The 24,306-nt window shown below is 37.7% G+C and overlaps 1 protein-coding gene across 1 annotated transcript; it reads left to right on the top strand.

Annotated features, from left to right (window-relative positions):
- Positions 1-24,008, top strand: LOC131678421 (transmembrane protease serine 9-like). The gene is made up of 12 exons (XM_058958572.1): positions 1-376; positions 499-540; positions 603-804; positions 865-1,029; positions 1,137-1,222; positions 1,277-1,677; positions 1,754-1,846; positions 2,091-2,191; positions 20,797-20,922; positions 21,044-21,931; positions 22,600-22,761; positions 23,018-24,008. The coding sequence occupies exons 1-12, from the start codon at positions 253-255 to the stop codon at positions 23,403-23,405; spliced, it is 2,778 nt and encodes a 925-aa protein (XP_058814555.1). The 5' UTR covers positions 1-252; the 3' UTR covers positions 23,406-24,008.
- The last annotated feature ends 298 nt before the right edge of the window (positions 24,009-24,306 follow it).

Here is a 24,306-nt window from a genome sequence, read left to right as displayed (position 1 = left end):
GTCTTGCGTCAAGTGTCGACACCCACCCAAGCACCGACACCGTCCGGCATAGTCGAGTCGATTTATATAACACGTGGTTGACTCTATCGGCGTTGCTGCTGCTGCTGCTGCTACTGCACCGAAACCGCCGCGCCAAAAGCCGAAGACACGCATGCATACCAATTGCATACAGTCAAAATAAGCAGATCGAGTTCGTCGCTTGGCACTTGTTATGCAGAGACTTCAACACGCCCAATCAGTTCGGCTCGCGCAATGAACGGAATCGGATTACGGATACGGGTGCCGGTCGGTGGAAGACCTTTTCCATTGGCACTTCCACTGTTACTGATACTTCTGTCAGCTGATTATGGACTGGCTTTTTACAAATCGTTTGAAGGTTAGTGAAATGGTGTTTGTCGTTTTGTTTGAAGCGAGTGGCAGAATTTTATTTGTGGTGACATTTTCGCATAAGCGTCAAGGTTGAATAGTTGCTACCGAGCGTTTCATTTCTTCTTTCAGAGTTGAGTGTGCATACGCTTACTGATTATGGATCACTCGATGGTGAGCAAAGTGGTGCACTGAAAGCGGTAGTGCAATTCTATTTAAATTAATTTTTTTTCTAGATTGCTCCCTGCGTCTTCAGAAATTATATGATCGAAAAGTTTCCACACCAGCAGCAACATTCTCAACTAATTCGAAGGAATTTGCACACCTGGTTGCGATTGGATGGAAACAGGTGGATGGCGAGGTGGAGTGGCGCTGTTCCGGTACATTGATCGCGGAGGATTTCGTACTTACTGCAGCCCATTGTACTCAGGATGATGGGTAATAATTTACAATTACTCTAGTATATGTAGTAACAACAGACACTACTCTATCCGATAGAAAAGAACCGACGACTATTCGTGCCGGTGACCTGGATTTGTACAGTGCCAAAGACGACCACTTTGCGCAACAGCAAGATATCGCGGAAATCATCCGTCATCCCGAGTTTAACTTCACCAGCGCCTATCACGACGTAGCACTGATCAAACTTGCAAAACCAGTGACGTAGGTTGTCTGCGATTACCGAATCTCCGAGCGTGGATTGAAATTTCTCTGTCTTTGCTCTCTGCATTTCGATCTCAACTCTCTGTTTATGTTTTGGTTTCTTTTAGCGTGACAGATTTTATAACACCGGCTTGTTTGTACACGAACGAATCGCTCTCATCTCAGAAACTGTATGCGACCGGATGGGATTTCTGTGAGTATCGCTATACCATTCATAATACGATGTTGTAATAATTAATCCTATCAGATACCGATGTCTCGCCGCCAATTTACAACACCCCACTGAAACTAATCGACCAAGACCGCTGCAAATTCTCGTATCGCGACCTCAAAGAAGCTTTCCGAAAGGGAATCAATCGAATGTTAATGTGCGCTGGGGATGAACTATTAACGAACTGTCCAGGAGATACCGGAGGACCACTTCAAGTGAAACTACTATCAAGCTCTAAATATACTCCATTTGTAGCTGGTGTTTCCGCACTGGGAGTACCCTGCGGCCAAACAACACCTGGAGTATATGCCAAAATTTCCCACTACATCAATTGGATAGAAGATGTCACCAAATTAAACTTCGACCCACAAGCGTGTGTCATAAGACATATTTCCCAACGAGAATCAGACGATGCTCTTGTGCCTCCAGAGTTAAAGGTAAAATTTAAAATGGTGTTGGTGCTCGTCCTACTAGGTATGTATTTACTTTCGTTTACCGTTGCCACAATTCTAGACTAGCATCGAGCAACCTTATCTGACTGGCAAAAAGGAATCGACGTCAGCCGATCCCACCAGAGCACAGCTGCAGGTTTTTAAAGAGTTCAAGGTACGTACGCACAGTCACAATTTGCCACTAACTTTCGTTCGTAAGCTTACCGACGGGGCACTTCCGGGCTGCTCATGACATATATGCTTATCCCCAGGATTACGATTAACTTGTCTGTTCATCGGAAAGGATAAAAAAAACTCACTTCTCTTTTTTCTCTACTTTCTGCTCGTACACTTGTTACACTTCCTGCGGTGTGCCCATGGCGGTTACAACATACATATATGTGGCAACTACTGTGCAGTGTGCCGTCGGAAAAGATGGCGAGAACGTTGATTGGATCTGTGGCTGTACGCTTGTGGCTCAGGATTTCGCACTGACGTCAGCTCGATGCCTTAAAAATGTGTAAGTACAGGTCATGCTTCGGGGAAAAAAAGTAGCTACTCGTAGGACGTTTACTGAGATTTGTTTTTCATTCTTGGTAGAAAATAATCCGAATTTAGCAAAATAAGGTGGGCTAAAGTTCTTCAGTGAATGTTAGTATCTCGTTTTTTGACATATTGCGACCTTTTCAAATGGACGATTGGGAAACAAAACTACACATAATGTGGCTGATTTCGATTTACAAGTGAAGATAAATGTTAAGAGTATGAAAGTAGGATGGGCGTGAAATTGTGTCTATATTGTTTGATTTGTAAAAAATTGGAAACATTTTTATTCCGCGATATTCTTATAATACTACAATCACCTACCAGATATGGACTATAGACACATCTCAAAATTGGAAATACAGCATAGCTTAGCTTAGCTTAGTTGACCGCCCGTGAATTTCCCGCGATTGATCAAAACCTGTTGAAATTGAATATTGAACCAATTGTATGATACTTGGGAGTAGTACATCATACTCAACGTGCAACCTAAAGAGACTAAGATTATAGTATGATTAATAACATAAATGGCCACACCCATGCAAGTCACTTGTAACTATTACGACCGAGGAATTCTCTGCAACATCTACAAGTGTCGCATTGTTTGGTGCGTTAGTAGGTGTTAGTAGGTAGGGAAATGAGTCAGGATATATCTTGGTTGATATTGTTATTTAGCTAAGCTCACGCGCTTTGTCTTTTCACTTTAGATCAAAGTTTTTTAGATCAAAGTTTTCAGACCTCCAGTAGAAATATGAATGCCGTTCGAATAGGCATTTTAATAATTATTCTTCCGCCGGGGGTTTACAAAAACGATAAAGCAGCGTGGAATATAATAGGAGTATCTATTCAGCTATAGACAATATGATCTTAGCAATATGTACAAAAGTCGCTCGCGATCAATTTCCGATAATTCGAAACAAAGTTTGCAGTACAAAGCAAACGTATAAAAAGTATAAAAGATATCCCAAAGGAATGTACATAAATTCACTGCGAAATTTTAATGACAGGTTGGCATCTCCACTTAATTGTAATTGTAGACACGTTTCCATAATTGTGTTAAATGCCAAATTTCAAATGACATGTATATTACGCGTAATAAATATAATAAGCACAACGACAAGTGCTTTTGATCCATCTGCGGCTCAGAAGAAGAGTGGATGGGAGAAGAGCAATACTAGTAAAGACTTACTACCATATAAGGGGTTCAAACTCGAAAGAGTGACGCAGTGAACGGCACTGAACGATTTTGAAGAAAGAACCGGAAATGCGATCTTACGAAGTTTTAGCTTCCTATGGCCCTACATTCTCGAACAGAGTGAAGTTCGGAAGTGTTGAAATGTTTACCACTGTTTAGGAAAGCAAAAGTAGTACAAAGCCTGTGTCAGACCTTCGTGAGACCTAAAGAAGTCACCTTTGGAGTTATTCATCAATGTAGATCTGTCGGTAGACGGTTCCAGGTTTAATAAAAACTGGCTTATTTTGACACATCTGTAAATCGCTTGCCACTCAAAAAACTTTTTGTGCAATTCGACAGCTTTATCTCAGTCCAAATCAAAAAAAAAATCTGCTTGAAAATTTGCTTTTTTAAATATGGAGGAGCCGGTATATTAATATATGCTGTTATCTAATGTAGAATTAGAATTGGTCGGTGTTAAGTCAGACCGGACCAAGTCGCAAAACATCAAAAATGAGTTAATGATAGCACTGGATAAATAGTGTTTCTTCATCTACATTCCACTTTTACCAGATTTGAAATATGAAACAATAAACAAGAATTATGGTAAAAAATATTTTCCAATTATAAAGTAAAGGATGCTGCGATTCAAACTTTAAATGCATTTTTCTCGATATCAATGCACTGTCACTTAGTCCGGTCTGACCTAACACCGACCAATTCATCCTTTACGGATATTGTACGACCGCCAGAAGAAACCTAAAACGTTGGTACACAATCGAACATAGCGAATCAGAAAAAGTATGTCAGTGATTCCCTCAATATAGAATGGATAATGGCTATGACGCCAAAACTTAAGGTCCGTCCACGTTAAGTCTTCGGTAGGTATCAATACCTTGACATAGGAACTCCTAGCATGTTGTTAGTCGCCTCTTACGACACGGAAGCAGGTTCCCAGTGGTTCTATTCTTGGCTGAAATAGCGCAAAAATATTTTTTATTTATTCGGCAGTATATTTTTTCACATGTTCACTATATTTTTTATTGTCTTTGATGGTCCTGAGTCTGCTCCGCCAATTTCAACAAAACGGATAAAGGAGTAGATCCGGTCTTGGGCTTCGACCGGGGTGTACCCCATTAGGCATAAATACGTTAGGCATACAGACGTTTGGCATAATGGACGTTAGGCATAATATACGTTAGGAATAATGGACGTTAGGCATAATGGACGATTGGCATAATGGACGTTAAGCATAAATTATCATCCTTTAAGGAAATACATCTTTGGTGGTGATAGCCTCGGGTGGTAAGAGCGCAAATGGTTGAAATTTTTTGAATTACTCTGGAAGCTGATAAAACTCGATCAACATTTTATTTTTTGTATATACCTCAAGAAATCTTCACTCAAATAAAAGATGCAGAACCAATGAACATCGAATGAACGAATGAACAAATTGCACATCTCTAAAATAGGCTAAATACTCTTGTTTAAAATCAGTCTATTTTGAATTAAGGTATGAATAAAGCACATCAACCCCTTCATGCCTATGTTGTTTGTAAACAACAACGTTTTTAAATTGCTAAAGCTTTTTATTTCGTCAGAATTTACTCACAAAAACAAAGAAGACCAGAAACTAGGACTATTAGAACTTAGAACTGAAGTTATTGCTATTAGTCTGATATAACTCTGCTGGAGCAGTACCACCAGAGATATTGTGTTGAGCACTGGAAGGTAAATATTGAGCAGCTTCCAGCACTGCGAAAGAAGCATCTTTCAAAGGGAGCTTTCGTAAACTCTAGAAAAAAAGTTGGGCATGTAAGGATTAACTTAGATTAGTTCTTCATGCATGCAAGGTGTAATTGTCCAAGAAGAAAATATATAACCTAGAAGAACAGCTCATGAAAGAAATAATGATGAATTTTATTATTCATTCAACGAATATAGGAATATTGCTGGTTCTATATTGATTATCTCCCATATTCTTAAGCACAGTGACTGTATTCTCGAGGCCATCATAAATAGAACTACGGAAACTATTTGATGTGAGAAAGAGTTTATTCCTGTACTGTGATGAGTTACCGAAACGAAAAAATTAAAGGGTTGTGTACAGGACACGACCACGGTGACATTAAAAATGTAGCATTTTTCAAGAGCGTGCAAATGAATTTTATTTTTCACACATATCGACTCACGTTCTTGTTCACTCGCCTGTTTTCATATGTTACAATTTGCTATGTACCCTCCCCATCAAAACATAATTTATTGAAGGTCTTTTAACGGTAATCTATTAATTAATCAAGTATCTCACTAGGTGATTGGCATTATTTGGCTGATCCATCTAGTAAAAATAGGCTGGTCTGTCCAGAAAATATATTCAAAAGAAAAGTTCCATATTGAGAGCTGTGATGAGGAAGCCCACGCCCGCCAACGAAAATATACAGATTCTCCATGAAATATGAAATTTCATTTTCCATTAAAATTTTCAATAATGTACTAATGAACTTAAGTAAACAATCTTAAGTTTAAGTATTTCTTGATCGATTAGTGGTGGAAAAATGAAATTATTTGATAAATTACATTGTTATGCAACGTTCGCACTACCAGTTAAAACAGGTTTTTATGCTATCTTGGTGACATTTTTCTTGTTGCTAATTATTAAAACGTGTTATAACACTGTAGTGTAAACATTGTATTATTAAACCAATTCTGCAGCGTTTTATGTTTTATAGGTGTTTTATGTGGTAATAGGACTGACATAATTATATCTTCAGTACAGCGGTTTGTTTCATAATTTAAAACAGATTTATTTTAAAATTTAAATCAGTATACTCAACCGTTCTATTTGTTGTATACTTTAAAACGCAATTAGAACTGTGTTTTAAATACATAGGGTAGGACAGATATTCTGACTGGATAAACTGGGAAAACAATTTTAAGTCCAGTAACGCTTAAGACATGGCTTGAATTTGAATCGAAAAAGAACACCCGCTTAAACTGCTGCTGGGACGGTAAGTTCTGTTTTAAAATTTTCCGTTGTGTGCAGTACGAAACAAGTGTTTGAAATTAGAAAACAAAAAGTTCTGCTGAGAATGTGATTGTTTCCGATGCAATTACACTCAGATTTTTCACGCAGGGGATACAGGCCGTGTAAATTAAAACCGCGTAAATTTAAAAAAACGCGTTAATGAAAACCGCGTAAATTTCAAAACCCGCGTAAAAAACCTGAGTGTACTCTCCTATATAAAATACTACGCTGCTGAACAGTGCAATAACTACAGAAGCACGTTGTCAGATGCCTTACTGATAAAAAATATATAACCGAAATATGAAACATGAAAACCAATAGGCTCTTTACCCTACGCAGCTACAAAGCGCCGTAAACATGGATTAACAAGTTACAACGCATGCATAAAAATAAATAATTTTTTTTCAAACGCAACACTCTTATGTGGTTTTTTTTTTGAGGCGAAACTGAGTCAGTTCCTAACCCCAACTGCTGTCAAAATGTATGAACTGACAGCGGTTGGGGTTAGAACCTGACTCAGTTTCAGGTTCAAGCGAAATCGCCATTAAGCAGCACACACCGTCCCAGTTAAGCTCAGCCGGAAATGAACCGGAATTCCGGCTGGTTCCAGTTCGTATTCCGGCTCCAGTGACACAACCGATTCTAGTTAGAATCGGTTGTGTCACTGGAGCCCGTGTACGAACTGGAACCAGCCAGAATTCCAGTTCATTTCCGGCTGAACTTTACTGGGGTATTGAATTAAATCCAAACCACCCCTCCCACCCACTTTGCAAATCATTCTGTGACACCGTGCTCGTACCCGGCCACCGCTGCCGAAAATGCATAGCGTCTACCGCTTATTGTAGTGCCCAGACGCTGCAGCCATGATCTTACCCGTTCGACATAAGAACAAAAACTGATTCAAACGGGTACGCGTCACCTCTATTTATAAACTAACCGTATATGGTTTAGTCACTTAGGTGCGAGTATATGCAAATGCCAACGTTACCGAAAATCGATAGCGCTTATTGCATCGCCCGGAGACGATGTTGCTCGTATGGTATAAGAGCAACAACTGATTTAAACGGACATGCGTTGCTTCTATTTATGACTTTTCGTGTTTCATTGAGCAACTAAGCTGCCCTCTCTTGGCGGCTGTGTCTGAGAAATCTGCCTCACGAATGGTAATTTTCCCGTTTTTCGTGAACTTTTTAATTTTACCAATTTCCAAAAGTCTACTTTTATTGGGGAGATATTAAATTATTACCAATATTTAAGTTAAGTGTTTCTGAATCGGTTGGTGTATGAATGATTAAAATTCATCTAGTAATATCGGAGTTATAAGCGTGCAAACCTTACATAGTTTCGTTACATGGGAGATAGTTTAGATTTTAGAATGACACCCAGCCCCAGATAGTGGAGTAAGACATTTTTAATGTCAAAAGGTATCGTCATACACGTAGAATCCGTAGCCTAATGTAGATCCTGTACATAACACTGCCAGTTTCCATTGGATCCAAAACTTCATGTCTGTTCATTATTTTTTTTACCATTTTTTTTTGTTAACAACCTATTGAGTCAATTTGTTAAATGTTGTAACGGCATTTAATTAGCAAGGGACCTGAAGGTGAAGTATATTTTTCAATATTAGGAGCCATAGTACTCAAGGGAGAGCAAGGAGTTGAAGGAAAAAAGTTTAGAAAAGCGTGGAAAGGATCATATGAGCAAGCTTAGAGTTTCCAGACGACTTAACCTTTTGTCTGCTACCGCAGGAGTCAGGATCTTTTGGCATTAGAAATGCAAATCACATGAGTCTGCGGCATGTCCGGACGAGCGTAAAGTAACTTTCTATTGCATGCTGTCGGAACCGATCTTCAACTCCTGGCTCTCCCTTGAGTACTATGGCTCTTAATATTGAAAAATATACTTCACCTTCCAGTCCCTTGCCAATTAAATGCCGTTATAACAGTCTGTTCATAATTTGTATACATTTGTATTGGTAATACATCTAAGCATTTGCTTGTATCAAAATTGAAGGGATATTTTCTTCATTTCGTCTACATAAAAATAGAAAAACAAGCTACACTTGTAAGGGTTAAATATCTCGCATGGTGTTTTTCATTTTAGAGTCTCTCGCAAGAGTTTAAGGGAAGGTATGGTATAGCAAAGCGTCATTTTTTCGTAACCTAAAAAACAAGCGAAATCTCTAACGAAAGCCTTGCGATTATTTTTATATTTTTGTGAATTATGCATATCGCCCATTATGCCTAACGTACATTATGGCTCAAGTTACCTCAAGGCTTGGTAGTATGCGTAAGAAAAATTGTGTTCAGCTTTGCCACCGGATTATCCATATAAACCTTTTTAAAACTCTAAAAGAAGAATATCAGTCGATTTATTAGATCATCACGATTCAATTCATGCAAAATACCTGTTGGAAAAACCATCGGCTTAGCTGGATGGTGCTTTTGAAAAAGTGGCTGTGATTTTTTATCACACTACCACACCGAGCGGGGGTACGCAACACAACTGCGCAATGAAAAAACCACAGCCACTTTTTCAAAAGCACCATCCAGCTAAGCCGATGGTTTTTCCAACAGGTATTTTGCATGAATTGAATCGTGATGATCTAATAAATCGACTGATATTCTTCTTTTAGAGTTTTAAAAAGGTTTATATGGATAATCCGGTGGCAAAGCTGAACACAAATTTTCCTACGGACACTACCAAGCGTTCAATTCTAACACATGCTTAAAAACGGTAACTTGAACCTTATGCCAATCGTCCATTATGCCTAACGTATATTATGCCAATCGTCCATTATGCCTAACGTCCATTATGCCTAACGTCCATTATGGCTAACTTAATTATGCCTAACATATGTATGCCTAATGTACTTATGCCTAACGTATTTATGCCAAACGTTGCGCACCCCTTCAAGCGAGCACTGTAAATATTGGTGCAATCTACAAATTTGTCCTCAAAGAAATTTTTTTTTTGGTAATGCTGTGCCCAATAATTTCGAAAAACCTCTTACACTTTTCGAAACATTATTGTGGTATACTGATCAGGACTTTAAACGGCCATTGCAAACTCAATTTTCACACGGGTACTATTCAGCGCGCTGAGTCATTTTCATAGGATCTTTGTGAAACCGACTACGGAACCTCATATCATTTGATATGCAAAGCAATTGCAATTTCGAGTTTCTATCTGACCACTAGGGCATCGCATAAAAATTTGTTTGCCAAATTTCACATCATTTGGACAATTCTAGACCCTCACCTACTTCGTTTGAAATTTTTGAAATTGGCGCGTTGGGAAAATATGGAGGAAAAATATATTAATAACTTTTGAAGTAGCGCTTAGAAAATTATAATCCATACCTCTTTTCAAAAGAAATAACCACAGTATTAGAATGGAGACATTCCCATTATCCGAAAAGTAAGGGAAGGTAGGGTACTGGGTCATTTTGTCTCCAAAATCACCAACTATGATTAAAAGTTGGTGATTTTGGAGACAATATAAAGCAACTTTTAATCAATTCCCGCAAATCAAGCATATTACGAAGTCATTCACGTTATATTTTATCATTTTCTCGTGCATATATCTTTATTATTCTTTACTCAATTTTAATAAAATGTACCTTGTTGAACGTGGAAAATCCTTGGAAACAAAATAAAAATGGATTCGTTACCAGTAAAATTCAGAAACATCAAATTTTCTGACATTTAGTTTCGATTTCTCATTTCTATCATCAAATCAACTCCATTTAACAATAAATTCTTATTTAATTTACTACTTTTAGTGTAAATACGCTTAGGGATCACATGCGAAAAGTTTTCTTTCCTGGAAAAAAGGGGAAGTTGAGGTATTAGGACATTTAATGAAAACATGTAATTTGTTGAACTAATGTCAAAAAATTTAATATTTCTGAAATTTTTCGGTAACGGCTCTATTTTTAATTTGCTCCTAAGGATTTTTCACGTTCAGCAAAGAACATTTTATAAAAATTGATTGAAGAATAATAGTTATAGCCACACAAACATGACAAAATTTAATATGATTTACAAAAGGCCCTATAACCCCAACTTCTAGTATTCGGAAAAAGTTAAAAAAATTTCGTTCGATTTCTGAATTTTAACGTTGGAAAAACTGCAAAATGTGTATGATTTGCATAACGGAGCAGAAAAATGATTGAAAGTATGGGATTTCCCGTATTTTTCGACAAACCGAAATATCTCCATTCAAATATTAAGGTTATTTCCTTTAAAAAGAGGTATGAATTGATATTTTCTGAGTGCTACTTCAAAAGTATAGCATTAAATATATTTCCGTTATCTATTTTTCCACAGTGTCAATTTCAAAAAAATCAAGAGAACTAAGCGGGGTCAAGAATTGTCCAAATGATGTGAAATTTGGCATCTGAGCTTACTTTGACATTTGTCACGATATGAGAGGGTGGGCCTTTGAGAATCAAAAAAAGAATTTTTTTGCGATGTCCTACTGACCATACAAAGACGAAACTGTTTTTGGGCGTCTGAATCTTAGTAACATGCTAAATTTTTTAATCCAGTGCGATAAAGAGCTTTAGACTTCCTCACAGGTGATTTGAACTACTTGTGAGTTCAACTTATTTGCTTTTTTGTGCTGTCATTTTTCCCACTCTTCCAATTCTATTTCCTCCCTCTTCCTTCTCCTTCCCCGTCATTGAAGAAAATGATAAGAAGACACGGCACAGCACAAATCCCATTTTGTACATGGGTGCGTTTCGACTTCGTCTTATCAGAAATCGACACTAACTTTTTATCGGAATAGATTAGCGCCGGCTTGACGCAAATCCCCAAAACTAAAACACACTTTGTATTTCAATCGAACGACTGGTCAAACGTGATGTCCCTTCCCAGCAGAAGTTCTGTTTACGCCGATAAGACACAGTGAAGCCGAAACTTGTCTTGGCTTGGCAGGCCTATGTGAAAGCACTAATAGAACTTCCGCTCGGACGGGACATCACGTTTTACCAGTCGTTCGATTGAAATACAAAGTGTGTTTTAGTTTTAGAGAGTTGACAAAAAAGTTAGTGTTGGTTTCTGATGAGACGAAGTCGAAACGCACCCATGTAAAAAGTAAGGATTTGTGCCCCTCAAGTGCAAAGACTGGTTTCACCAAAAATTTTCGTCCTTGTGAGAAATTTTGGTGTTTACCCATTTTTTTTCCTTTGGGTGAAATATAGTATAGTACAAATCCCATGATATGAGGAATTTGAGCCAATTTATTCTGCATCGTGAAAGACTGTCAAAATCGATTGGAAACTACCGGAATTATAGCAGGGAATTTTGTCGTATTTTTGAGATTTGTTCTACATAAAATGAAATATTACATAATAAAATAGACAGAACACGAATATTCTTGAGCAGACGATTTCATGAATAATTTTAGAATAAAATAGTCTCATTTATTTATAAATTTAATAAGAATTAGACATAATAGATCAATTCTCGACAAAAATATGATTACGGCTTAAAAGCCAACTGTCAAAATTCTCTTTGAAGGGAAATTCCGGACAAACCGTTACTCGCCAATCACAGATGTTGGTAGTAAACAAAAGAGAAAAGTTTTCTCTTTCATTAACTGCTATGAAGCATGTTTAGCCAGTAACGGTTTGTCCGGAATTTCCTTTCAAAGAGAGTTTTGATAGTTGGCTTTTAAGCCGTAATCATATGTTTGTCGAGAATTTTATTTCTGCGGTGCGATTGTATCCCGTAAAACCGTTTACGCGTAGAAAAAGCCACGAAGCCGGGTTGAGAATACCTTACCAACACATACGTATATATCGCTCGTACAAATATATAGATATTAAGTATCCTTACAAAAGTTACTCAAATTTAACCACTACACAAGATTGCATAAAAAATCATTATTGTTGAATAAAAAAACTGTCTAAAAATTGGAAGTGTCCCCTTATGAAAAATGAAAGTGTTAACTATTATACAAGCGCACTCAAGTTCCATAAAACTGTATTTAAGACACCTAATCACGGAAACATCAACGAAAGCCAGAAAATACTTTTGTTCGCAATTTTTGGGTTTGGGACCACGGTGCGGCATCTCACACAAATAGACCTTTTTCTTTAAATACTCACAAAAATTTGATTCGTTTTTATTGATGATAAAAAACCAAAATTTCGGCTTCTCTTCCGAAGTAACCCTATATGTGAATGAAAACTTTTAAAACAATTTAATCTGGTATTACTGTATATGATAATTAATCTACCTTCCTGATTAAAAATAACTAGCTAATACTCATGGCGTGTTGCTGCGACTTTCAACGAAGTAGGAGGAATTCATAATTTGTTCCAATAGCAACCAATAGCATACAAACACGCTCCATATCAAATGCCTACTATGCATAAATTTTTACGGCAATCGGTTAAGCCGTTTGGGTGGCCATAAATCATATACATAAAAACTTTGACTTTAAGATTAAATTCACATTCTATCCAAGGCATGAGTCTCTGAAAACTCTGAAAAACTGGATTTTCAACGACGAATTTGCTGAAGACACAATGACTCTTACTATTTTTTTGAAGAGTTAAGGCTCATTAATTCTTTTTTGGGAGAATTGATTACCCAAATTATTATTGTATCAGATAATGCGCAGTTTCATGTTGGAAAACTTCTTCAAAGTTGACGGTTTCAAAATTATTTGATCGTGAAAAAAGCATTCGAATATTTATTCCAATTTAAATGTACACTTTGACTTCATTAAAATATTACAATCTATGGGGGTCCGAAAGTTGATTTTTTATTGATTCTTCTCGCTTGCGGACTGGAATGGTATCTGTTAGACTGCGTTGCGATGTTATTAATGCATTGGTCATTAAAAACTTTGCTGGCTTGTGGAGTTTCAATCGTGTACCAAATTCGTAACAAGCTATTTCAGCCACGGGGTGCAACATATTAATTTTTCTACCAATGCACAGAGGAGTAACTAGAACAAATTCTTGGCCAATAACTAAAATATTTTTTTTCGATTTTTTTGCTTCGTTATATTTTTTTTACATACCTAATAACCTACTATATAACGTGGCAAAATTAGATTAGTATATCAAGAATTGTTAAAGAATTTTTGCATGTATGCCCAATGGTGATATTTTAAGGGATATTTTAATCGTTTTCGTTATATATTCAGCAAAATCGCTTTCTAGTGATGATGACTGTATTAAATAGGACAATATTTTTACAAATGTAGTTCAACACAACCGTTTGTTTAACTTCAGCTTAAAACTAAATAAAAAAGAATGCTTGTTATGTATTGCACCAACTTTAAAAAATACCTTTTTTAAACATTTTATTCCAAATTTGAATGATAAAAAAGTTACATTATACTGATAGATCTGACAAAGTTGCTGAAGCAGTATTACAAAACAATATATACAAAAAATATTCGAACTCTTCCGATCCTGTCCGATCCACCGATCCAAGCGATTTGAAAATATTGAAATTTTTACTAATATGAGGTACACCGAAATGCTGTAGGGCCAAATACTATGTTTGCCAAAATGTATCTCTATGAAAATATGCATAGGCGTCCCTTTTCTTCTCCCTTTCCCACTGATCAAATGTTTATGCAACTGGAAAAACAAATGTATTCACAAAGATCACCTAGAAATTACTAGTATTCGAGAGGATATAGAAAATTGGCCTCTGCACTGGTAGGTGGGTAGATGCCAAATTGTTCCAAAAACTAGTATTTGTCTATTTTTAGTTCATATTAAGGCATAATAACAACAATTTCAGCAGCAAATAATTTTGGCCAGGATTCGACCCTAATTACTCCTCTGTGCAATGTACAGTGGTCCAGAATATGAATTTGGCAGGAATTTCAACTTTTTGCTAAAACTAAATAACTTAGCCTTACAGTATGTGTAGGAAAATTGTTGTGCTTTGCAGGGCCCATCTTTTCGTTTAAACAGAATCTAGGGTGGTTCTAATTTTAGCAATATTCCATTGAGCGACAAATCCAAAGGTAAGCTTTAGGGTTTTTCTTAAAAACAGTTTTATTTCAGTTATTTTGTAGTATTTATTTTACACTAAAGCGCCTTTGGAGAACTTAAAGATTATATTAGGGCGTATAATTTGTTTTATACACCAAGTACTATTTTTTTTTCCTTTCAAAATTATGAGAATTTTTAGAAAAAATATAACTTTTTTCAAACAGTATTATTTTTGATTAGGGCACTTAACATTAAATGCTTTGTAGTATAGATTACCAAACAATGGTAAATACGTCATTTTTTATATCTTGCAATATTAACTTGAAAAATTATAAAAAGTATATGTAACTTTGTAACAAAAGGAGCTAGATGTTTATTATTTTTAATCAAGTTGTTTTTCTTAAAATTATCTGAAAGGATTTCTAAAGCCATTTTAATGGATATTTAAAACTGCAAGTTTTACAAATACAACCATATTTTAAGAAACACCCTAATATTTTTTCGGTAAATTTCTTGTAATATGAAAAGTACAAGACATAGAGGTCCAGCGTCTTTGACAAAGTATTTTAAAATTTGATTTTCTTCAGTTTTCCGGAAGATTGCGAAACTCTATCTCGAACCATTAAAAAGTTAAGTTTCTCATTTAAATAAACTTAGAACCACCCTACCCATTATTTAAAATAATATAAAAGTCTTGCAAAGTACAAAATTTTACCATGAAACGAAGCTATATCTTTTATATTATCCATCTTGAAAGTAATTTACTACCAAGGGTCAACTAATGAAAACCAATTTTTGCCTTTCTCATATAAAGAAAGGCTATGCAATCACTGTAAAAATCGACTTTTTAACCGAGGCCCGGAGGGCCGAGTGTCATACACTATTCGATTCAGTTCGTCGAGATCGGCAAATGTCTGTGTGTGTATGTATGTGTGTGTATGTGTGTGTGTATGTGTGTGTGTCATTTAAACTCACACAATTTTCTCAGAGAGATGGCTGAACCGATTTTCGCAAACTTAGTTTCATATGAAAGGTATAACGCTCCCATAAGCTGCTATTGAATTTTTAGTTGATCCGACTTCCGGTTCCGGAGTTACGGGTTGAAGAGTGCGGTCACCCAGCAAATTCCCATACAAACTGGTACCACCATGATGTTCAAATGATGTAAAACATATTAAAATTGATGTAACATTATTCTAGTTTGCGGGTCTGGATCACTATTGATCAATCAAAGCAGCTTTGACCACATTGGCCACCTATGACAGTTCATGACACCCCCGGGGAACCCGCCAAGTTCCTAAGCTAATATCACACCCATTCCCCAACGAATTCTCTACCGATTTTTACAAACTTGATTTCAAATGAAAGATACAGTAATACCATTGACTGCTGCTGAATTTCATTCTGTTCTGACTCTCGCTTCCGGAGTTACAGGGTGTTAGTAAGGATACACTGGAATTTCCCATATAAATCGGTAGAATCGTAATACCTCAGAGGCTAAAAACTATTGAAATGGTCACCAAATTACTTCTAATCGCAGATCTAGATCACTGATTGCCAATCAAACATTCTTTGAATATATTGTCCACTATCGACGATTCCGGAAGTCCGGAATTCCGGGCATATTCCACAAATAAAGTCACATTGGTTCTTCGGTGATGACTGAACCGATTTTCTCAAACCAAGTCTCAAATGGAAGGCAAAATATGCAGCTGAGTATTGCATCAGAGCCCCTCCGCCCCCCCCCTCCCCCGCCTTGCCCTTACATCTCCCTCCTTCATCACTACCGTCCCCTTGGACCACCCTCACGCCCGCATTTCCTTCATCCACCCCGTATACCAAAATAAGATGAAGGATTTCTGACGCATCCTCCACTCCCACTCTACTAACCCCCCATTCCCTCCACTTTTAAACCCATTCCACCAACATTTCAAAATATAATCACATGAAGATAACATTGAACTCATGCTGATTAAGCTAATTAAATATTATTCTTTTGCCTTTCTCATATAGAAAGGTTACGCAATTGCTCCAAAAACCGACTTTCTAACCGAGGCCCGGAGGGCCGAGTCTCATATAACATTCGACTCAGTTCGCCGAGATCGCAAAATATCTGTGTGTATGTATGTGTGTATGTGTGTATGTATATATGTAAGTATGTATGTATGTATGTATGTATGTATGTATGTGTGTATGTGTGTGTGTATGTGACCAAAAATGTCACTCATTTTTCTCAGAGATGGCTGAACCGATTTTGACAAACTTAGTCTCAAATGAAAGGTGCAACGTTCCCATAGGCTGCTATTGAATTTCTAAGGGATCCGACTTCCGGTTCCGGAATTACAGGGTGGTAAGTACGAACACGCAGAAAATGTCGATTTTAATTAATTCTGCAATGAATGTATAAAGGTGAATTTTTTTCCAAAATATGAGCACAACTGCTTCGATTTGTAGTATTAGGTCACTAACATCCATTCAAAGTCTATTTGGCCACATTGGCCACCATCCTCAGTTCCGGAAGCCCCGGCGGAAGTATCTAAATTCAGAATAACATTCACATCGGTTTCTCGGAGATGGCTAGACCAATTCGACTAAACTTGGCCTCAAATGAAAGTTATTGCGTCCCCGTAAATGGCTATTCAATTTCATCCCGATCCGACCTCCGGTTCCGGAGTTACAGGTTGTGGCGTGCGATCACATAGCAAATTGTGATTCAAACCGATACTCCGATGAAAGCAAAAAAGGTAAAAATTTCGCTAAAATGTCTCTCAAACAACTTAAATTTGCTGTTCTAGGTCACCGACGGCCAACCAAACTTTCGTTGACTACATTGACCACCATAGACGGTTCCGGAAGTGCCCGGGAAAAGCGGCCATCTTTCAAAATTTATGAACTCACATCAGTTTTTTCGGAAATGGTTGGGCCGATTTTCACAAACTTAGTCCCAAATGATAGCTATAATATCCCCATAGATGTCTATAAAATTTCGTACAGGTCGCTTATATGGTTCCGGAAATATAGACTAAATCGTCCGGTCACATATGAAATTCCCATATAAGCCGGAACTCAATTTTTTTTTTCAAAGGGGGGACCCCATGAAATTTCAAAAATCGAATTCGTATTTTTGATGCCAAACATCTTAAAAATGCATGAAACGTCGAGATTTTATGTTATCTCGAAATTTTTTTTTTATAAAGATCGACTTTTTGGGACTTTGCCGATTTCGCACCTTTTTTCAGTTTAATATTACCATGGCTGTTTTTTCTTTTTCAAAATTTTAGAACTCGAATAATGATTTCTTTTCCTGTATATAGTTGTCATGTGATATATAATAATAAAATGTAATATATGCATTTAAAAGTTTTTAATGAATATAAACAACGCACACATTCTCGCGATTCATGATTGAGAAAGGCACAATTGCACCGCTAGGTGGATTAAAATAGGTTTTTAATATAACTTTTGTAGTTTTCAGTTTTTGCACTTTATTCTTTAGATTCATTTCATAGTTTTTCAAGGCAAACATTATTTGTAATTCAAATAAACTCTAGCTTCAATTATTCAAAAGATAGAAGCATTTATAATTTTCAAAAATTGAATTTTTGAAATCAATTTTGAGAAATTTTCAAAAATGTCGCGCTCGCCATTTTTTGCTCAATTATACCTCGAATCGTGTCACTGGATAGGAAATTTCGTTAGCTATATTCGACTTTTGCCAGATTTGGAATATGTAACAATAATCAAGAATCATGACAAAAATTAATTTTCAATTATAATATAAAGGATGCTACGATTCAAACTTTAAACTCGTTTTTCTCGAAATCAATATTTTGTCACATAGTCCGGTCTGACTTAACACCGACCATATGTAGTTGAAAAAGAATTATCTTTTGTTTGCCCCAATAAGCGATATTGATGTTCCAATATCTCCCTATTTTTGGCAAAAAGCGCTCATAATTTTTCAGCGATAATAGTTAGACATGTGGTAGTATGAAACAAATTATTCGCCTTGGAATAATCTTAAAATTGTCTGAAGATTACTTCTGTTTAAAATCATCAAGTTTCTGGGAAACACTAAGAAACATCCTAACCTTTGATTTTTAATTAGTTGTAATATAAAAAGTATGACAGATAGAGCTACATAGCTTCAGCCAAATTTTCTAAAATTTGTAGTTCTACAACTTCACCGAAGGCTCTATCTAGAATGATTAAAAAGTAAATATTTTTGATCTTGGTTAAGTTAGATCCACCCTAACTGTTGTTTTAACAAAAAGAAGGGGCTCACAAACTACGAAAACTTTTTCCAAAGACTTAATAAGGCTAAGTTGTTTTAGTAAAATCTAAAAATTCCTGCTAAATTTGTATTCTAGACTACTGTGCAATGTTTCGCCAAGAAACAGACTATACGCTCTGTATAAAACACACGTCCATGGAAGAGAATACTTGTGAAATTCCGAATTATCAACATTCATGGGAACATTTTTGCAAAGAAATACAAATAAGTAGACTGTGAGAGAATGTTTTTCACTGATGTATCGCGTATTGAAGGACCCACTAGCTTCGATATCTTGAACAACAATTTATCCGTTTCTTACAGGCTGATCGATCCTTACCTTAATACAATTGCGACACTTTGTTTATTGAAGGTCGACAAGAACACACCGTTTCGCTTGAGAATATACGAGGGTTCCTGCTGATCCTACAAATTCGGGAATTTAGAGTGCGGATTAGACTGCCCAGAAAAATATTGAATTTTGGAAGTCGATTCCTAGTCCTACCAGGAGTACTTGATCCAAATTGGAAGCAAATCGGACAAGTCTAGCTACGGGACCGACGTACCTGAAGTTTGTGTGGTATTTTTCGACAAATAACAAGAAGAAAACCCATTAGCTCGCATTTTCACCGTTAGGTGCCACTGTATGCATTGTCTTATCACTGCAAGTGAAAATAAAAAAAGATAATTTAATTATCTACAACTTTGTTGAAGACTGCTAGTAAATCTGGCTTTATTAAAAGATGTTATTAAACTTTTAGCGAAGTGAAGCCTGAGTCAGTTTTGCATGGGGCCTAGCAGTGCATGGTTGTGTATCTATATATTTTTTTCGATTCTCACGAACTATACATTTTTGTGAAGTAATGGTTAGATTTTGCTCAATAGTATGTTCAGAAAAATTATAGTAAATTATGCGAGTCATATTTTGGTTAGAAAATTTTAGTTCCACCTGTGACCGCAAGAGGGCGCCAACATTATCTTTTCAACGGAGAGAGATAGAAATTAGGTGTCTTCGACAAACTAGTAGAACAGCCATTTTCCAGTAATTCTTCCGAACATCTCGATATTCTATCTCTCTTCTACGAAAAGTTAGTCTTTGCGCCCTCTATGCCGTCACAGGTGTGTATTCAACGAAAAAAATATATAAATTGTTTTCGTTACGAGAATGTGAAATAATGTTGAATGGTCTAAAATAAGCATTACCTGTGCTGAAACACTTACTTTGTATTCCGGACATAATAGCCATTACACGCACGAGTGCTGCATTATTAGCCTGACTACTACGAAGAGAAGCATACAAGTTTATTACGAACAGACAAAAAAATGATCAGATTAATCTACTAATTTCGGAGCAATATAATGGTGATATCAAAATTCTAGTGTTTACTATACTAATAACTAGAACAACATTGCAGACAATAAGAACGAAAAGAACTAATTTACTAACTTAAAACAACAATGTGCTGAAACCAGAAGATGTACGAAGTAAAGAAGGGACTTCTAAATTTTTGTCGCAATTAAAAATAGTGTTTTACTGGTTTTGTTGCTATAGATAATATAGTGCATGTACATCTCAAAAGTATAAGTAAAGGTACTCAATAGAACAAGAAAAATTATTATAATGAAGAAGATTTAACATGCCGCAAATCGGTGACTGGCTTTCGATCTTTCTCGCAAATTCAATTGTCATCAATCCACTCAGACAAGACCATGCTTATTCCCCATGCACATTTAATGCGCTGTAGATTAATTCCATAGTTGGTCAAACAAACAAAGAAATTCTGGACGAAACACAACGATTGGTTTGTTCGGCGAGCCATGGCCCATTTACGTGCTTATTATTATCACTATAACAAAAAATAGATCAAAAAACATATGCAATATTATTTCATATTTTCGAGTGGTGTTAAACGAATGACGATCAATGTATGCAGATAATCGTTTTATTTGATTCTGTACGATTCCAACATCGCGATGTGGGAACCCGTACTCAGTCTATAAAACTTGATGCAGCTACCGGTTATCGATACACATACGTCCCGTGAAGAGCAACGGAAATTCTTCCTCCCTTGTAGTCCCAACAAGCACTTATCGATATTTTATCAGCCACTTACCTTCCACCCCAACAATTGCAGCGAGGTCGACATCGTCAACTACAAAAACGACTGGAAGCGCATAGACGGGATAATCTTCCACCCGGACTACGACAAAAAAACGCTCTACAACGATCTGGCGCTGATACGACTGCAAACCGATAACAGGTGATTATCCGACGTGATTTGAAATTTGTCCCATTCTCTTTTTTTTTTTTGGTATCCTCCCACACCCACTGACGATGCCACTTGTGCGCAATTTTTTTTCTCTTCTTGTTATGCTACCCAGGAATCGATACGATTGGAAATCTGTTTCTTGCATCGCTGCTATCGAAGATCAAAGACAGTTCCTTTCGTTCGGCATCGGACCGTACAACTTGAACGACGATGGTTCGACGGATAACAACACTGATGGGACGGAGCGCTACCTGACAGTCACGCTTCAGCTGTTGGAAAGCGCCAATTGTACCGAACATTATAAGAGTTACGGCATCCTGAAGGACGGCATCAACGAGACGCAATTTTGCACGTGGTCCAAGGATGCACTGGTTCCGGGAACGTGCGAGCCGTGGAACGGGAACGAGGTACTGAATGAATTAAGACCCGCCAGTGACACTAACCCGTTCCCAGAGGATCTTATCGGTGTTGGCTCGTATGCACCGGATTGTGGCTTCGGTGGGCGGCCGATGGTCAGTACAAGGGCAATTGCTTTTCGCGAATGGATGAATTCGGTTATCTACAGAACGATTAACGTCAACGCCGTCAGGCAAGTGCTGATGGAAAAGGAACTCGCGCTTGACTACATCTGCGAGGCCTCGGACCGGGAGGCGGGGGTGTGTGTGCATATTGACCACTGCAGTCACCGCGCACTGTTGGATGAAATCAAATTCTGCATCAACGAAACGGCACCGATAGTGTGCTGTCCGGTTAATTCGTTCATCGCTACGGCGCATTTGCCACTGCTCACCGAATGCGAAACCAATTACCAGCGCTTCAGGAAGAAGTACGTGAATTTTGCCTCGCCCGAAGGTCACCGGGTCGAGGACGGTGAACACCCGCACGCGGTGATGATCGGATGGAAAGTCAACAGCACCGCCACCAATTGGCACTGTATGGGAACGTTAATTAACAAAAACACGGTCCTAACGACAGCCGGATGCACAACCGTGGTCAAAAGGTACGTTCCATTGCAGTTCGGATTTGTTTGCCCTGGGGGGAAGATGAATGCGCGCTTGCTCTTAATCTGGTTATATCCGTGACCGAGGATGGGGGACAGTGAAATGCTGAATCCAGTTGTACATTTTTTTAATTCGCCATAACAAGAAAACAAAATATTTAGCAATATGTATATTGTTGAAAAATCGAAATATCATTTGACTTTGGCACCAAGATCGATCAACATTTGTTTTGAGTCTTCAAAAAAATTTCATCGGAAAATATTTCGTTTTATCTACATAATCTTTAAAGGATCAAACAGAATGCTCCGTCTCCGTTTTTCCGTCAGGCACAAATGGAAAAATCCAACGAAAGACAGTTATCTGGTGAGAGTTAGGTGAAGTTGTCACTCCATCAGTGACGGACCGTTTTGTTTGACCTCAACGTCTGCTCACCGCACTTGATTAGGGCACAAATAGATTCCGAGAACAACACTGAACACGTTGTTATACCGACACTCGCGTCCCGATCGCAGGGCCTCCGATAAATGGCTGTTTGTAGCAAATTTGTTACACTACAGCCCACCGAGAGAAGTTAATCGTCGACATGTTCATCGATAACTTCCATCACGTCTGGATTGTTCACTGAAAGGTGTATTCACATTCTACCATTTATCCCCCCCGCGTGTAGGCGCAGCCCGGATGTGATCAGCATTGGCGAATCTGACGTTGGCAAAATCTACGATGGCGTAGCACAAATTATACGTGTGACGGACACCATTCGTTACCCAAGCTACAATCCCAAAACGCACGAGTACGATATTGCCATACTCAAGCTGGAGTCCGAAGTGGTGTAAGTATTCTGACAAATGCCGGGACGATAGAAAAATGTGGTTGTTCCTGGGATGCCAAAATTTGACTAACTCTCAAGTTGGCAATTTAAAAGCAACGAGGTTTCCCATCAACAACCAACAAAATACCGACTGTATGAAGCTCCCATATTAAAACCTTAATTGCACTCAGTTTGTGGTAAATAATGCACCTGTTTTTCATGTACCCCCACCCTACCGGTACGCTTGGCGGCGGTCCCGATTGATCGAACGGTACAGTGTCAACGAGAATGCAATCCCGGCCTGTTTGTGGCGTGATTTAAATCGAACACCTTACTACACGCAGGAGGTGCAGTTCGATAAACAGTTTCTCACCGCACGGGACAAGAACCTGGTGCACAACCGGGACTGCAAACAGTTTACTTCCCACACCGAGCTCAACAACGACCAGATGTGCTGGCAGGAGTTCAAGCTGCGTCCCGATGGTACCGAGGCGGCAAACTGCGGACACCGGGGTGATCCATTTATTTCGTTCCAGCGGAGCAACAATATCTACCTGCCCTATCTGGTCGGGCTGTACAGTTTCGGGGACAAGTGCGCTTCCGGGGAGCCTGTGGTTGCCACCCGGATCTCGTCCTACCTCAACTGGATTAGCCTGTACCTTTAGTGGCACCGTCACTGTTGAGGGCAGGAGGGGGACAGTGTCACGTATCAAACTATCGTCGGCCTACACCCACTATGGTTATTGCGTTCCGATCGAGTAATGCTGCAGCGGTGACACTTGGATGGAGGCGTGTTCATAGATAAAGTGCTTTTTGGGGACGATTCTTTGGACGACAATAAATCGTTGCTACTTGGGCCCCCGCGAATCAGCACAAGTTCAGACATGGAAAGCAGAAGAGTGAAGTTTGAATAAAACTAAAAGTAAAACATGAAATAATTTATTATTAAATCTTTTTGCTGTAATAAAAGTTATGAGAAATCATTTCATGGATACCGTCACATCTATGTTGTAACGATAAAGTTATATACCGTACACTGTATATTGTACATTAAATAAATACTTTTAATTAACAGTGGCTACGTAATTGCCACAAAAATAAAATAATCGAACCGAAATATTATTAAATTAAATTACAGATACATTCGATGTATAATTTTATCCGAAGGGAAAGCGATAAACTGACCGATTACCATGGTATACGGAATCAAATTGCATCACTAGAAAAAGTTCGTCAAATTTCCATTCATCCGATGCTTTTCAAACTTTCAGACAACAAAATAAAACTTATTATTAAAGATTTTCCATGTTCGTATTATTAAATTTCATAACCATATCCAAACGCACGTACCTTCCTCTTAACATTGATCACATAGACTATATCCCACCCAGCAAACCAGCAATCGTATATAACAGTTTACAATAAATTACAAATAATGACAGACTAAATCAAAATTACAAATAGTGCAAGCAAAAATTATGTTTTGTTGTAAAAAGTTCACATAAAATGCAAATCTGTGATCCAAATACAATTTTGACTTGAAGTTATTTATTAGTCCACTACAAC

The sequence above is a fragment of the Topomyia yanbarensis genome, chromosome 2 (genome assembly GCF_030247195.1).
Source record: "Topomyia yanbarensis strain Yona2022 chromosome 2, ASM3024719v1, whole genome shotgun sequence".
Lineage (NCBI taxonomy): Eukaryota > Metazoa > Arthropoda > Insecta > Diptera > Culicidae > Topomyia > Topomyia yanbarensis.
Note: the sequence above shows the minus strand (reverse complement) of the source record. Positions and strands in the feature narration are given on the sequence as shown.

What these genes read in the sequence shown, in the direction of transcription:
- LOC131678421 (XM_058958572.1), top strand. Translation starts at nt 253, where the DNA reads ATGAACGGAATCGGATTACGGATACGGGTGCCGGTCGGTGGAAGACCT. An exon ending in AAACTTGCAAAACCAGTGAC is followed by an intron (nt 1,030 to 1,136) that starts GTAGGTTGTCTG and finishes GGTTTCTTTTAG; the next exon opens with CGTGACAGATTTTATAACAC. An exon ending in TGCACAACCGTGGTCAAAAG is followed by an intron (nt 21,932 to 22,599) that starts GTACGTTCCATT and finishes CCCCGCGTGTAG; the next exon opens with GCGCAGCCCGGATGTGATCA.